The 15,735-nt window shown below is 37.4% G+C and overlaps 1 protein-coding gene across 8 annotated transcripts; it reads right to left on the bottom strand.

Moving 5' to 3' along the window:
- Window positions 1–6,727: 6,727 nt before the first annotated feature.
- Window positions 6,728–15,490, bottom strand: LOC105054454 (protein NPGR2). Of its 8 annotated transcripts, XM_010935958.4 has the most exons (7): window positions 15,142–15,490; window positions 14,985–15,047; window positions 13,627–13,945; window positions 11,495–11,744; window positions 8,433–9,649; window positions 8,014–8,164; window positions 6,728–7,194 (listed from the first exon to the last, which is right to left on the bottom strand). In XM_010935958.4, exons 3-7 carry the CDS (start codon window positions 13,879–13,881, stop codon window positions 6,878–6,880), a joined length of 2,190 nt encoding a protein of 729 aa, XP_010934260.1. In that variant the 5' UTR covers window positions 13,882–13,945; window positions 14,985–15,047; window positions 15,142–15,490; the 3' UTR covers window positions 6,728–6,877. The 8 variants fall into 8 exon arrangements, with proteins under 8 accessions (XP_010934260.1, XP_010934261.1, XP_019709379.1 ...); XM_010935959.4 differs by lacking the exon at window positions 14,985–15,047 and having other exon boundaries at window positions 13,627–13,929; XM_019853820.3 differs by lacking the exon at window positions 14,985–15,047 and having other exon boundaries at window positions 13,627–13,929; window positions 15,136–15,490.
- Window positions 15,491–15,735: the final 245 nt, after the last annotated feature.

Below are 15,735 nucleotides of genomic sequence, written 5' to 3' on the forward strand. Positions count from 1 at the left end.
AATCTTAACATTTTGACAGGTATTTAAGATAAAGCCAGGAAAAAAAAGATCTAGAAAGTAGCCAGAAATTCACATGTAATATATGCATAGAGCTACACGGAAACGTCCATGTAGTGGTTCATGCATGCATGTCTTGCAAGCAACGAGATGATCATTTGAAAACATATAAGTAGCTTGCATTCAGAGACAAATAATTTCAAGATGATATTGAATCAAGATTTCCAATGACTTTCCCCTGGAGAGTTCTTATTTCACATTTTCACTCAGTTGTTCCTAAATAAAGGTTCACTGCATGAAGAGCTAATTCTCTCTCTACAAAAATGCAGCTTTAACTTTTTCTTTTTTGAAAAAATCGAGCTGCTTTGGGAGAGATTATGCCCACAGTTTTTTAGTGAATTAAATTGTGTACCTAACAAAATTCTAGTTGCCTTTCCAACTCTCTTTCATGGAAGCTGATATAGTAGTAAGATATCTGCACCTCATTGAACATAAATAAACATCCTCCATGTCCCTCTAGCTCCAATATACCCTTTTTTCTCCTAATCAACTTGACAACAAACATGTGTAGCAAATAAGGCTATAACTCAATTTAATAAGAGAGTATTTTTCCAAGCTGTAAAAGAATGACATTCCATGATGAAATGATAATAAGTCCAATGAAATTTTGATGGGTCCAGAAAATGGATGTGGAACTTGATGTTTATTCCAAAATGATATTATTTGAATTAGTAAATATATGAAATTTTAGGGCAATAAAGATGGGCACACCATGCCTGTGTTCAACTTTTAATCCAGGTTTATGACATCAAATAGAAGGATGACAAGCTAAAATATTCACATGCTAAAAATCAGGAATTAGCTTGTTGGAATATTATTATATTTGAAAAGATATATTTGAAAAGCACGACAATTCCTCTATAGGAAATATATCAATTTCTCCATCAACTCCACTATCCTTGATTTTGTATCATTTGAATTTTTTCTTTATTTGTTTCCCACAATCATGGGATTGTATATTTTCTTTATTTATTTCCGACAATCATGAGATATTGTGTGGATCTTGGTGTATTATATATATTTGTAAACAATGCAATAGATGAACAAGCTTCATCTTTCTCCCATTTGACATGGTATCAGAGCCAAAGGAGGAGAAACCCTAGCCGCCATCCTTTGTCCTGCAGCAGTCCTCACCATTGTCCTGTCTCTATCCGGTAGGCCCCTTTGTCTTCTCTGTCCGCTGTAGCAGTCCTTATCGCTACTCTTTTCTGTTCAACGCTGCTGTTTGTTCAGATCAACAGCCACAAATTTCTGATCTTTTCAGTCCGCTGCTATCTTCCTAGTCGCAAGCAGCAAATTAAAAGGTTGCCAATTTTTTTGTCGCGTGTTTTGCAAATCAGCAGAGGCTTGTCACCGCTGCTATCCTAGTGTCTAGCTACAGCAACCGCCGGTCAGTCTCAATCTCGCCGGCCCTTCCAGTCTGTCCAAATCTTATTTTCTCTATAAAAATCTATTCTGAACAGCAACAACCGCTATTCTTCTTGTCCAGATTTTCTTGCTGCCCTTGATTGGATCTCTCTTCAATTCAAAATCATTATCCAATGGCTTCTATTTCGGATGTTACAGCCACATCCACCACACCCACCTTCAAGGTGAACACATATGTCCTCACCGAATCCGCTATGATCGCTGCTGACAAATTGAATGGTAAAAATTATTCGTCATAGACTACATCTGTGGAGTTATAGTGCAAAGGTTAGGATGTTTCTGACCATCTTACATCCTCTATTGATCAGATCCCTATTGTTAGTCAAGACCAGTGGAAAAAAGTCGATGCTCAGATTCTTGGTTTGATTTGGTAGACCATTGATTCTAACCTACTTTCTATCTTCAGACCGATCCGTACATGTTATGGTACCTGGATCCACACTTGAGAATTATACTCGAGCAAATCTACACACTTGTACGATGTAATTAGTTCTCTTTTTTATCTCCGATAGAGAGACTCTAATATGCAATCTTATCTGGGGCACCATCAGTCACTTGCCACTGAGTTACATGAGCTATTACCATTTTCTCCTAATATTTGGGTCCAGCAGGTTCAGTGGGATCGTCTGATTGCTATCTTATATCTCCATAGAATTCATCCAGAGTTAAAGGGTGTTCGCACCTAGATCCTTAGTTTAAATTCTATACCCTCCTATAGATGTTTACTCACGTTTACTCTGGACATCCACAGGGGTAAACTATCCTGATGCAACTTTATCCTTCGACCACTTCGCTTTGTTCACTCAGTCCTCAGGAGATTCAGATTTTAGAGATGGACAAGGTGGTCGTCGAGGTCATGGTGGTAGAGGTGGTCGTGGTGGTGGTCGCCCCTGGTGCATCCACTATAATCATCATGGGCACACCGGGATATCTATTACACTCTTCATAAATTTTCATAGTAGACTGCACATAATGTGCAGACTCAATCAGCAGAGAACAACTCAGTAGTGTCAGCCCCGACTTCTAACAGTATTACGATCTCTGGAGAAAAGTATATACGATTTCTTCAATTTCAGACATCACAGCAAGCTTCCTCATCCATCACTGCTCTAGTACAACATGGTAATCCGACTATCTGTCTTAGTCACTCATCAAGTAATCTTGCTCCTTGAATTTTTGATTCTGATGCCTCTGATCATATATCTGGGTACAAACATAATTTTTCCCATACCATTGAATCACAAATCTAACCACATGTTATTTTAGCTAATGGATCCACTACTCCAGTTAGAGGTAGAACTGTTTCTCTTCATCCTAATTTGTCCTTGTCTTCTGTTTTATATATTCCTGATTTTTTTATTAATTTAATATCTATTAGCCAATTAACTAAACAATTGCACTGCTCAGTTATCTTTTTTTCTGATTCTGTAGTGGTGTAGGACTTGAAAACAGGGAGGACGATTGATTCTGATTTTGAGTCTCGTGATTTGTATGAACTGTCTGGACCACCAGTGTGTGCAGTTGCTGCTACGCCTCTTCAAATTCACAGCCGATCATCCTCATCTCCAAAATCTTCAAAAGATGGTGTCTGGTGTCCGTGAGTTAAATTATGAGTCGTGTCAGTTAGGAAAGCAGAATCCTAGTCCTTTTTCTAGTCGGTCAAATAAACGTGCTTCAGCACCCTTTAGTCTTGTTCATTCTGATATTTGAAGATCCAGTAAAATTATTTTTTCTATAAAATTTAACTATTTTGTCACTTTTATTGATAATTATTCTCGCATGACTTGAGTTTATTTATTACATAATCATTCTGAATTATTTTCAATTTTTACTGCATTTTATGCTGAAATTAAATCAGTTTCATACATCCATTAAAATTCTTCTAAGTGATAATGTCCGTGAGTACTTATCTACTAATTTTCAAAACTTTATAACTACTCATGAGATTCCTCATCAGATATCTTGTGCTCATACGTCTCAACAAAATGGGATAGCAGAACGCAAGAATCGTCATCTTGTTGACACAGCACGGACACTTTTCATACATATGCATGTACCTATTTTATTTTTGGGATATCGCTATCCTTGCTGCATGTTATCTCATAAATCGTATGTCCTCATCCGTGTTGCATGATCAAATTTTCTTTTTGATTTTATTTTCTAGAAACTCCCTGTATGTCTTACCTTCTAGAGTCTTTGGGTGCACCTGTTTTTTCCATCAGTCTGGTCCTAATCATGATAAGTTATCCTCGAGATCCTTAAAATATATCTTTCTTGAATATTCTCTGTCCCAACAGTGATATAGGTGCTACTCTCCTGTTCTTCATCATGTCTTTATATCGTCTGATGTCACATTCTTTGAGTTCATTCCTTATTTTTCTCCTGAATCTAAGTCTATTGTCTCTCATGAGGAATCTGTATCTATCGGACTGCCTGTATCTCTTCCCTCTGGAGACATATCCTCATCACCTGTGCCCATTCCTCATCCTCTATCTCCATCTAGATTTGATCGACCAAATTTTCAGACATATCAACGTTGTGCACCACATGGGATCACTTCTGCTGAGCCCACGGATTCAACACCGGCATCAGTCGCTTCTCTGCCAGAAGTCCTGCTACACCAGCTCCTTCTGACCTGGATGTTCCTATTGCTCTGCACAAAGATAATCGAACAAAATATCCCATTCATCGTTTTGTTAGTTATCTATCTTTATCTCCCAGATATTCTGCTTCTATTTTCTCGCTTGCTTCAGTCTCTATTCCTCGTACTGTTACAGAGGCACTTGCTCATTCCGACTAGAAACAGACGATGGATGATGAGATGTCTGCGCTACGTACTTTAGATACTTGAAACCTTATTCCACTTCCTCTAAGTAAGTCCATTGTTGGTTGTTGCTGAGTTTATACTATTGAGTGTTCTCCTGATGGGTAGATTGACAGATTGAAGGCTCGACTGGTTGCAAAGAGTTTCACTCAGGTGTTTGGCCAAGATTATCTTGATACATCTCACATGTGGCCAAACTCACATCTATTCATCTTCTCCTGAGTTTAGCTACTATCTTTCACTGGCCTCTTCATTAGCTGGATATTAAAAATGCATTTCTGCATGGAGATCTTCACGAGGAGGTTTATATGGAGCAACCTCCTGGGTATGTTGATCAGGGGGAGTGCATGTCAGTTGAAGAAGTCATTATATGGTCTGAAGCGATCTTTCCGGACCTGATTTGGGAAGTTCAGCTTTGTTATTCTTTAGTTCGGTCTTCTCAGAAGTACTTCTGATCATTCAATTTTCTATAGATATTTGGAGTCAGGCAAGTGCATGTTTTTTATTATCTATGTAGATGACATTATTATTCTTGGTGATGATAGTGATGGCATTACTGCTCTGAAGGATTATTTACATCAACAATTTCAGACCAAAGATCTAAGAGAGTTACGATACTTTCTTGGTATTGAGATTGCTCGATCTCATCAGGGTATAGTTGTGAATCAGAGAAAGTATGTCCTTGACATGTTGGAGGAGATGAATATGTTAGGGTCTCATTCTGTTGATACTCCCATAGACCCAAATGTACGACTTATTCCCGATCAGGGGGAGCCTTTATCAAATCCTTGAAGATATCGGAGATTAGTTAGAAAACTGAATTATCTTACAGTCACCAGACCAGATATATCTTTTGCTATTAGTGTTGTCAGCCAGTTTCTCGTCTCTCCTACTGTTTGTCATTGGGAGGCTGTTGTTCGCATTCTTAGATATTTAAAGAGTGCATCAGATAAAGGGTTATTTTACCAGGATCGTGGTCATAGCCAGGCAGTTGGTTATACAAATACAGATTAGGCAGGATCTCCCTCGGATAGACGATCTACCTCTGGGTATTGTGTCTTTCTTGATGGTAATATTATCTCAGGGAAGAGCAAGAAGTGGAGAGTTGTTGCTCGTTCCAGTGCTAAGGCAGAATATCGTGCTATGGCTTTAACTACATGTGAGCTAGTATGGTTAAAGTCCCTCTTAAGAGAGCTTGGGGTTATTCAGTCTGAGCCTATGAAGTTATTCTGTGATAACCAGACTGCTCTTCATATTGCCTCGAACCCTATGTTTCATGAGCGTACGAAGCACATTGAAATAGATTGTCATTTTGTTCGAGAAAAGCTACAGTTTGATATTATTTCTACAACTTTTGTGAGCTCTAATGATCAGCTAGCTGATATATTTACTAAGTCATTGAGAGGTCCGAGGATTGATTATATTCGTAACAAGCTGGGGGTCCATAATATTTACGCTCCAACTTGAGGGGAGTATTAGAATATTATTATATTTGAAAAAATATATTTGAAAAGCATGACAATTTTTCCATAGAAAATATATCAATTTTTTCATCAACTCCACTATCCTTGATTTTGTATCATTTGAATTTTTTTCTTTATTTGTTTCCCACAATCGTGGGATTGTATTTTTTCTTTATTTATTTTTCACAATCATGAGATTTTGTGTGGATCTTGGTGTATTATATATATTTGTAAATAATGCAATAGATGAACAAGCTTCATCTTTTTTTCATTTGACAAGCTTTTCTAAAATTAATGTAACTAGAAGCTTCCAAAAACAACAGATCCATGTGACTTGGTGTGGAGGCTAATGCATGCGCAACTTAAAAAACAGCAAAGACTATTTCTGGACAAAAGCATTAGTATCTGCTAGTCAACATAAGTAAGCAAGGGTGTTTTTGACATGTAACATTACGTTGCAGGTTGATCCCCTCCTCTCCAGCAGATTTATATACAATGGGCCATTCAAAAAAAAAAATTTCTTGAAAAAAGAATCTTTGTTGATATATAGATGCCAAAGGCTATTCTGTTTGCTAAGATACAGAAAGAGTTATTGGTACTTTAAAACTAGGAAGTACCAAGTCCTATGGTTTAAAGATGCTAGTCTGAATGGTGCATTATGAAAGAAGTGACCTACTCATTTTTTGAGAGTACCTGCAGCTATAAATGTTAATATTATATTTCTCTTTAGATCACTTTGTTTCACCACACATTATCAACAAAACCTTTGTTTCACCGGACATTATCAACAAAACTACACCATATCCTTAATTGAGAACCTATGCTCTTTGAGTTCATCACCTTCAGTTCAGTTCCCCTTTCTGAATCAAACTTCCACTATAACTTATTTAAATAAGAATATGTTGTTTGTTAGCCCTCAAAAATGCCTAATTATTCCAGAAAGTACAAACAACTATGAACATCGAAGTCACACCATGTTTAAGTTTGACAGATTTTCCAGATCACAATTTCTGAACCGCAATATGATAGTATTTTATAGAAAATGAACATATCCTTGTAGGCACACAATGGCTTACAGAGACAAATTCCTCCATTAGATAAGAAGTCATCTGAATGGTTCAACTGGTGCAGTCTCTTCAAGAAGAGCAGCAGCCTGAAAACATTCAGTGGCCTCGACTACTGATCTGCCACCCTCAGATTCATAAAGCAAACCTAGATTAAACCAAGCAATATGGTTAGTTCTGTCCAGCCGCAGTGCATCAGTCAAGAAACTTCTCACAACAGCCATTGGCTGATCACCAATCTGTCTCAGGACAGTAGCTGTAGAGATCAAGCTTGCAACGTGTCTGGGCTCTAAATCCAGTGCTTTGGTATAAGCTCCTAGAGCTTCTTTTTGCAGGCCTTTTGCTTCATACAGCTTCCCTGAAATATTAACAACCGGACTGGAATAAGTACAATGAAGGTTTCACATAACATGGAAACCTTTGCTTTCCATAATGGATAATTTTTCACAAAAGCAAAGAAAAAAGTGAAAAGAAGGACAATGAAAATGTTTTGATAAGCAGGATCAATGAGCGAAGAAAAAGTAATGGATAAAAAAAGATTTTTCCTGTGAATTTCCAAACATGTAATAATATTGAATATTTGGGTAATTTTTTCTTGATTTAATTGTCTGGTGCATCACCAAATCACTAGAGCTTTTTCACTCTCATATTATTTTCCGAAGTACCAAACAGGTCTTTATTTTATTTCTTCCGATGATTCTCCTCACTCAGCCCTAATTAGGAGCTTCTAGCTACTAAGCTAGTCATGCCCCTCAATGCCACCACTGCCACTAGAGATTTCAATCATTGCTGAAAACTGAAGACGAAAACAATCAGGAGCATGAGAAGCTCAATACATAGAAGCTCTAAAGGGCTGAGTGAGGAGAGTGACGAAAGAAAATGTAGTACATATTCAATTATGGGTGGCAGAAAGTTTACTTGAAGTGCTATTAGAGAATTTCCAGGGTAAGGGAGGTCTTAATTTGCAAATACATAAAAGAAGATTGTTTATATACGGAATAATTTTATGGTTTATATGGAAAAAACTTTCTAGGTAAAGGTTTTTAGCTTTTTTTTATGTAGAACTCAAAATTCAATAGTTAATCTGACCACAGCCTATATACAACAGTGAGCAACTTGAGCTAGCATACAGCTCAAATAAATGATGCAAGAAAGGCATTAACAAGTAACTAAGTACCTGCAGCATGCCACCCTAAAGCAGATAATGGACTAAAACCCTTTAATTTTGAAAGACAAACTTCAGCATCCCTCCATTGCGACATACTTATGTAGACATTAGCCAGATCAAGCCATGTCTCCATTTCCAAACTTCTGTCACATTTTCCACCCTGCCATCAGTGATAGGAAAAGTAAACATAAAAGAAAACATTTCAAATATTCAAATAGAAAAGGCATTACATTAAGATACACAGCACAGTTACATACTGAGAATTTTGTTTAAGTACCAAAACCATATCACATAAAATAATTTTAGCTAAATGAAATTCAAATAAACTTTATTAATATAAAAAAAGCTACTTAGCAGCAAATATCAGTAAGTATTTATAAAACATCTTCATAACAGGCTCCAGAGGAAGGACTGTGTTATTGTACAACCTTTGAAGACTTTATCACAATACTAGAGCTTTTGGCCTGTAGGTGAATAATGGAAAGAACATGAGTGTATGTTTCGATTGCATTCTTCAGTTGCCCCTGTGCAATCTGAACTTTAGCTTTAGTTTTCAATAGCTCTCCCTGGCTCCATTTGCCAGTCTGATCCAGAGCAGCATTCACCATAGTCTCAGCATCAATAAACCTTTTTTGAGCAGACAATATCCGAGCTAACAGAATCCATTCCTTGACATTTGATCCAGCTGCTATTTTCAAAAGCTGCTTTGCATAATGAAGTGCTGCATCCAACTTCCTCTGCTCAGCATTTTCTAGGCTGAGATTAAATAAGATCCTATGATCTTTTCCAAGCATCATTTGTTCAGCCTTTTCCAAAACCACAAGTGCTTCAGCCTGCCTAGAAACTCTATCTGAATCGGAGGTAGAAGATCTAGCCTGAGCTGAAAGAGAAATACCCAGCAGACAATTGGCAACACTGTCCATTTGATCACAACCTTTATGCAAATTAGAAAGTGCCCTGCGTGCAAAAGAAACACCTTCTTCTGCATAAGCACTGTGCTCCCCACAAATCTTTGAAGCTAGCAATAATGCTTTAACACAGTTTGGATCCTCCCTGGCGCTCAATAACTTTTTAAGTAGGTTCAAAGCAGTTAAATTATCATCTTCCCCTAAGTAACATAATGCAAGGGTATAATAGCATTCCTTCCTCTCCGAGACATCAGGTAATGACTCTTCAATCTGGTTGGCTAGAGAATTCAGCTGGCCAGATACAGACAGAGCAAAAATGAGGTGATCAATGGCAGATGGGTCCCACTCAACCTTCTTTAGAGAAAACTTCCTCAGGAGAATCATCAATAGAAGAATAGCCTCTTCTGTGTTGTTTCTAGGTATAAAAGAACCATCCATGTGGGAACGGAGGTTAGAAGGACTTGCATCACAACCTCCATAAAGAAGAAAAATAGCAAATTCTTTTTGTATCTTTGCAAGAGTCTCAGAATCAAGGTTCCAATGACTAAGAAGGGCTCTCCGGTATGATGAGATGGCTTCATGCAAGAAGCCAGCCAGTTTCCATAGCTCTGGGAGCAACTCAGCTGCCTTGCACACAGTCTCCTGTAATTTGCAATCAGCAGTAAAATTCTCAGGTAAGGCTTCAGGCAATGCAGATTCTACAGTATCCAGAATAATGTTGCATGTTTGAGCAGCTTCTGCAAAACCAGAGTAGAATAAGATTAGCCACATTACACACTTCAACATTTACTTCTCAAGCTTGAACAAGCAGACTCACATACAGTGCTCTCACTCAATCTGCCCACCAGATTATCTAGGATATGCCTTTATGCTTTACTATAAATTGGTACATAAAACATTCATATAATGGCAGCATGAGAAGCTAAGGTCAATTTTACTATTTAGCATGAAAAGCTAGGACAGACTTTTACAGTCACAAACTTGAAGGGACTCTAAATAGGTCCAACAATTTTTACTATTTTGATAAATACACCCTTTGCACATATCCACGAAATGGATTGCACTTATCAGCTTATAAGTCCCATGCTTCCATAGCACTGCCCTCTATTAGAAGAGTGAACAAATTTAAAGGCAAGGTAGAGATGGTATTACCAAAATGTCCAAAACCACTCGAGCAGTGTCAACGACTAGAAGACTCTTTTAACGTAACCAACAAAAACACCAGTGTATTTTATGGCTACCAATTCCAACCAAATTATTGCTTTTGTTAGCATTCCAGAGGACATGCACATCAAATACTTCATTTTTTGTTTTGATTTGTTTTCCACCCTATACTCCTTTACTCCAACTTTCCAGTTTTGCACTGCAATGTTGAAAAGATCCATACCATTCAGATAATGATATGAAGAGTGCAGAATATTCTGAAATATCAGAAATCTAGGGCAACATCTAGTGGACTTACTGTCAACCCTTAGTGTAGGTCCACCACAATTAGAAACTCGGTGGTCTTACCACAACTCATAAATTCCATTGCTCCCTTGTACATGTCAGGGTATCAATAAAAGAATCTCATATATTATATCCATCAAATTAGCCATCCCAGAAGTCTATGATATACTTGCTCTAATACAAAAAAATCCTATTTGTATTTCACTGAATTCCCTAAGAAATGATACATCTCAAATGATTAACCTTCCTAGAATAGACCCAAATTAGTCATTGATAATAATGTCACTTCCTTGAATTTTACATCACCCTAACATACAATAGCACATGTTTTGAGAAATCTATATTGCCTTCATTCTAATTATATGATACAAAAAATATAAATAACTAAATCAATAATGCATAAACAGGATATGTGCATATGGCATAAAATAGACAGATCATACTCCAACAATCCAACCATATCTTAGGAAGTAAGAATGAAAATGGCAATGTGGTACTTTAATCGTAAACCTATGTAGCTTAAAAACATCAAAGAGAGAGAGAAACCATTTTGCAATTCTAATGAGTTGACAGAGTACTTGACATTGTATAACTTTCTTCTTATAACAAAAGAAGGTAGACCATCTAGGAATAGAAACCTAACTTGCTGATGACTTGCCCAACCAACCCATCAGAGTGGAAATGGAAACATACATCAAAAGTAGAAGGAGTTCAAAGGATCGGTTAAATCTAGATTACAACTGGAGAATCTAATAGGAAAACAGAACATAACAAGGGACTGGATGAAATGTGAAACCAAAAAGGCTACAACTTATAAGTAGATTTGATGAGGATTTTGATCATTGACGTATTAAAAAGACAGATGAGAAGTGTGTGAAATGGCCAAAGTGACTTGGGTCCGCTGATTGGCACCCCTCTACTCAGTGGCACGCATTAGAAAGAGGTTATGGTTCCTAGTTTCATTAATGGAAGTAATATATATCATATTAGTGATCCTGCTGGCTAGCCATCCTTGATTTGAAAAAACAATGGCTAAGGAACTTCAGACTAAAGACTAATTCAGAATACGAACACAACAAAAAATACATATATAATGCACGTCAACCAGTTCAATTATTCATCAGGATACATACCTCTAAACCTGCCAAGATCTTGCAGTGCTCTTGCTTTAAGGTATATTGCTTCAACAAGCAGACCAACAGCATGTATGGACATCGGTGGCACATCCCAGCGGGAACGAGACTTGTGACGTTTTGTAATTTTAGAAATGGATATTTTCATCTTAGGAGCTATTGCAGCAATGTCTATTCCATTAAATACACGAAGTGCAGCTTCTATATTTCCTCTTTGATATTCTAACCTTCCAAGCAATGCTCTCGCTTCCTGCAAAATTCATGTTTGTTGAGTTCCACCAGCAGGGTCACATTTATATGATGTGAATATTGCAATCCTACTAATCACCATCATCTTAATGGCCATGGTATACAAAGTTTACACCTATAAAGGATCTGAAAAAAAGTTCTATCTGGAATCTGTTTTGTTGCTTTGCTCAATATTTAAATGCTGACATAAACAAGTGATCTATATATGCAGATTGCAGCATAAGAAAGCGTCTGATCTCTGCAAGGTTGGTAGTGACACCAGAGTTCCTAGACAATAACATTAACCAGAAACAAAATATAATCAAAAGAAGACAGGCAAACCACAGTGAACTGTGCACCCATGTTTAAATTTAGAGAGAGCTAATTCAGCAGAACTCCATCCTAATTTTACCAATAGAACCAGAATAAGTGAAAGATACAGCTGCATGGCGGACTGAAGCCAGAGGCAGCAATGGGCCAGGTTCGGTTGGGTTCAATTCAGGTCAAACAAAGGTTTGAGCCCGAAAAAGGGCTTAACCCACAGCCAATCCAGTTATAATGACGTTGACAAGAATAAACCCATACCAAGCCCACTATTTATGTTGACCCACACTCGACTCAGTGACCCAACAATACCTCCACATGCTGATCATATACTTTATAAAAATTAAAAAAAAAGGAAAAATATATAGGACCAAGAATAGGAGATCTAGAGTTGGATATCCAAATATGAGAGAGAGAGAGAGAGAGAGAGAGAGAGAGAGGATATGAAAAGTAAAGGTGGAGAAGAAAATGTGATAGATCTTGAACGAGTTGTCTGCTTCAACCCCCACCCATGCAGTGTGTGCATCTGTTTGTGTTCTCTCTTAGCAGTCAAGTGCACAGCCCACATGACATAAATTAATTTTAAAATTCACCCTATCATTACTATTACACCATTTATTTCAAAAAGAATTAGAACTTTAATGTTTTACAAAATAAATTGCCAACAAAACACCGCAGCCATTTTAATACCATAAATATTCCTCTTCATTTCCTCATTGGAAGCTAATTCATTTAGCCTAAATCTTTTTGACTCAAAACCTAAATGTTGTCCTCGCTATCCTACTCTAAGATTCCAGGTAGAACAGGATTCTTACTTAAATGTGACCAAAAGAACTTTATATACACCAGATTAAGACTTATGACATGAAAAGGGAATGAGTAAGCTTCTTCTTCTCACAATCTTCTCTATTTCCATTCCACCCACTCACTCTCTATTTTCCAACAGGAAATTATTCTAAGATTTCATGTTAGATACATGAAATGGTGGATATTGATGATGATGCAAATATATGGGCCCACCATAAAAGGACATGACCTTACAATTAAAAGTCAAAAAACTTCTATCATACAAGAAAAAAATAAATTTTAATCATAGTTTCCTTGAGTAATGATTGTACAAACTCCACTACAAGAAGAAGTTCTTTGTAAAAGCATCATAGAAAGGACATAACTGAAACATATGTTTTAGAAAATATTTTTACCCAATGAAGACAAGGACAATAGCAATTACGCATCTTTGAGTACAGTTTTGTGACCAAAGATGAATGATGGCAAAAACAAATCCATGCTAAAATAAATGTCTAACAACTACCAATGAAAAGCCACAGTTTTCTGAGGACTTATCAAAGCAACATATGTAGAGACTCCATAATGTTATGAGAGTTTTGCTTTTTAAGACAGTTAGCTAAGCTATGTGCACAAAACTCCAGTAACAATCATATAAAGTAGGATAAAAATACTGAAAGTAACAAAAAAAGTCATGGTTTCAACACCATGAGATGTTCAGAATAAATTGCTCCTTCACTACAAAGTTCCATAATTACCAAGGTAAAAAGACAAGACAACAAATAACGACCAACCTCATAGTTCAGACATACGCCATCACGAAGAGAAGATTCAGCTTCTTCTATGTTGCCAGTGTCAAGCCTCTGCTCACACTCAACATTTTGAGAAGAATACCCACTGGCTGAGCAGTCTTTGGTGGACATAGACTCAGATGACCGAATCATGTCATTCATTCTCAATTGTTCCCCGGAAAACAAGCACTTCATTTTGTTTCGTGGCACCAATCTATTGAAGATTGATTGCCCCTTGTTCCGTTTCCTACCATGCATGCTGCTTAATCATAAACAGGACTCTCTTCACCATCATATCTCAGCTGTCTAATATCAGAAATGCCTCCAGAACAAGGGGAAAAAAGATCAGCTAACATAATAGTTAGAGAATTCAATAAGAAAACAACGCTTGATTGTATTAAATTTAAATGAGAAAACAATTGTTGAAAACTAAAACCTTTAGATGTCATATCCAAACGAAGAAGGACTAACAGGGAAGCTACTTAATTTTAGTGTTCAACACTAAAACGACTAAAAGAGATCACTGCATTATTGTTACTGCAGAGATTACCCTCTCCCAAAAGACACCACCCCACCTAGGGGAAAAAACAAGGAAAAGAAAGAAAATATTTTTCCTAGTACAGAGAAACTCCAAGCCCAATAAAGTTTTCAAAGGATGAGAAAACCAAGATCATCGAATTCAAAACTCCTGCTGTCACAAGCAGATGTGCATGGACTCACAATAAAATTACCAAATTCGCTCCCCTCAAAGGTGCACCATCAGCTAAAAAAAATCCCACACAAAACCCCACCAAACCTACTCTTCTATGCACCAAAACGTACAAAAACAATAATCAGTTTGGCAAACATGGCCAGCCCCACATATTTTTTTTTAAAAAAAAAAGGACGTAAAGAGAGAAAGAAGAAGAGGCAGAAGATCAAATCCGAAATGAACAATTTAACCCCACCAAAGAGACTAATCACGAAAGCTTGCTCCTTCAAAACTAAACAACCAGAACATTACGCTCCAATCAAAGAAACCGGAACGGACGAATAATTACAACCTTGCACTAGAAAATTCTGCTTGGAATAGATTTTCAAAGAGATCACAGCGTTGCTTCCCAAACTCCACCAAAAAACCTTCTTTTATTTCACAAGGGGAAAAAACGCCAAAAAACCATCCGAAAGCCTATTACTTTCTCATGTACCACCAATCCAAACAAAGCATAAAACCCATGAATTTCAACCCTAAAACTCAGAATCCAGAAACACGAAAAACACTTCACAACCACAAACCCGTTCCAAAACCCCCCGTCCCTAAAGATTCCCAAAATCCATCCCTTGCAAAGCCTCCCAAATGGCAAAGAAGAAAGAAAATTCACCAGAATCTCCCACACCCCACACCAAGTCGAGCCGAAATGAGGATTCTCCTCCACCCTCCCAACCTGCCGGAATTAATACGGATTCCAAGACCCATGAATTAAAGAGAGAGCCGACACCACGACGCATCCAAGGACATTGAATAGGTCGTACCCTTACCCCATGACGCTGTTGTAGGCCAACACGCCAGTTCTTCAATTTCCTCCATCCAAACCAACTCACCGAGAAAATTCAATCCTTGTACTTCTTTGATCCTGAAAAATATCTTACCAAAAATAGCAATTTCTTACAACGAATATGGCAAAAAAATCTAAAAAATGATTCCTTTGCTAAATAATCCACCGGTTATGAAATTTAGGGGAAAAAATATGAGAGAAATGCGAAGTGGGGGAAATCAAACGGAAAGAACCAAGAAAATTATAAGGGGAATAAAGGAAGAATTGGGATAAATTTAGAGACAGAGTGGGGTACGGCGAAAACTTTAAAGAACTGAAAGCTGCGGGTGGGCTCGCTTCGAAGGTCCCCATTGCAGAGCGCAACGTGCACACACGTTCGGAACTCCTGAAACGCGTTTCTCTTGAGAATAGATTAGAGTGCTCTGGTTTTCGTTTCTCGATGAGTTTCCCAAGATTTTTTTTTTTTTTTTTTTGGTATAAAAGTGGAAGCCAAAGCTTTATTAATAAGATAATAATAGTAACAGTGCACAATTTACGGACCCAAAGTATAAACAGAAGAACTCAGAACATGCGGAAT

The sequence above is a fragment of the Elaeis guineensis genome, chromosome 11, assembly GCF_000442705.2.
Source record: "Elaeis guineensis isolate ETL-2024a chromosome 11, EG11, whole genome shotgun sequence".
Taxonomy (NCBI): Eukaryota; Viridiplantae; Streptophyta; class Magnoliopsida; order Arecales; family Arecaceae; genus Elaeis; species Elaeis guineensis.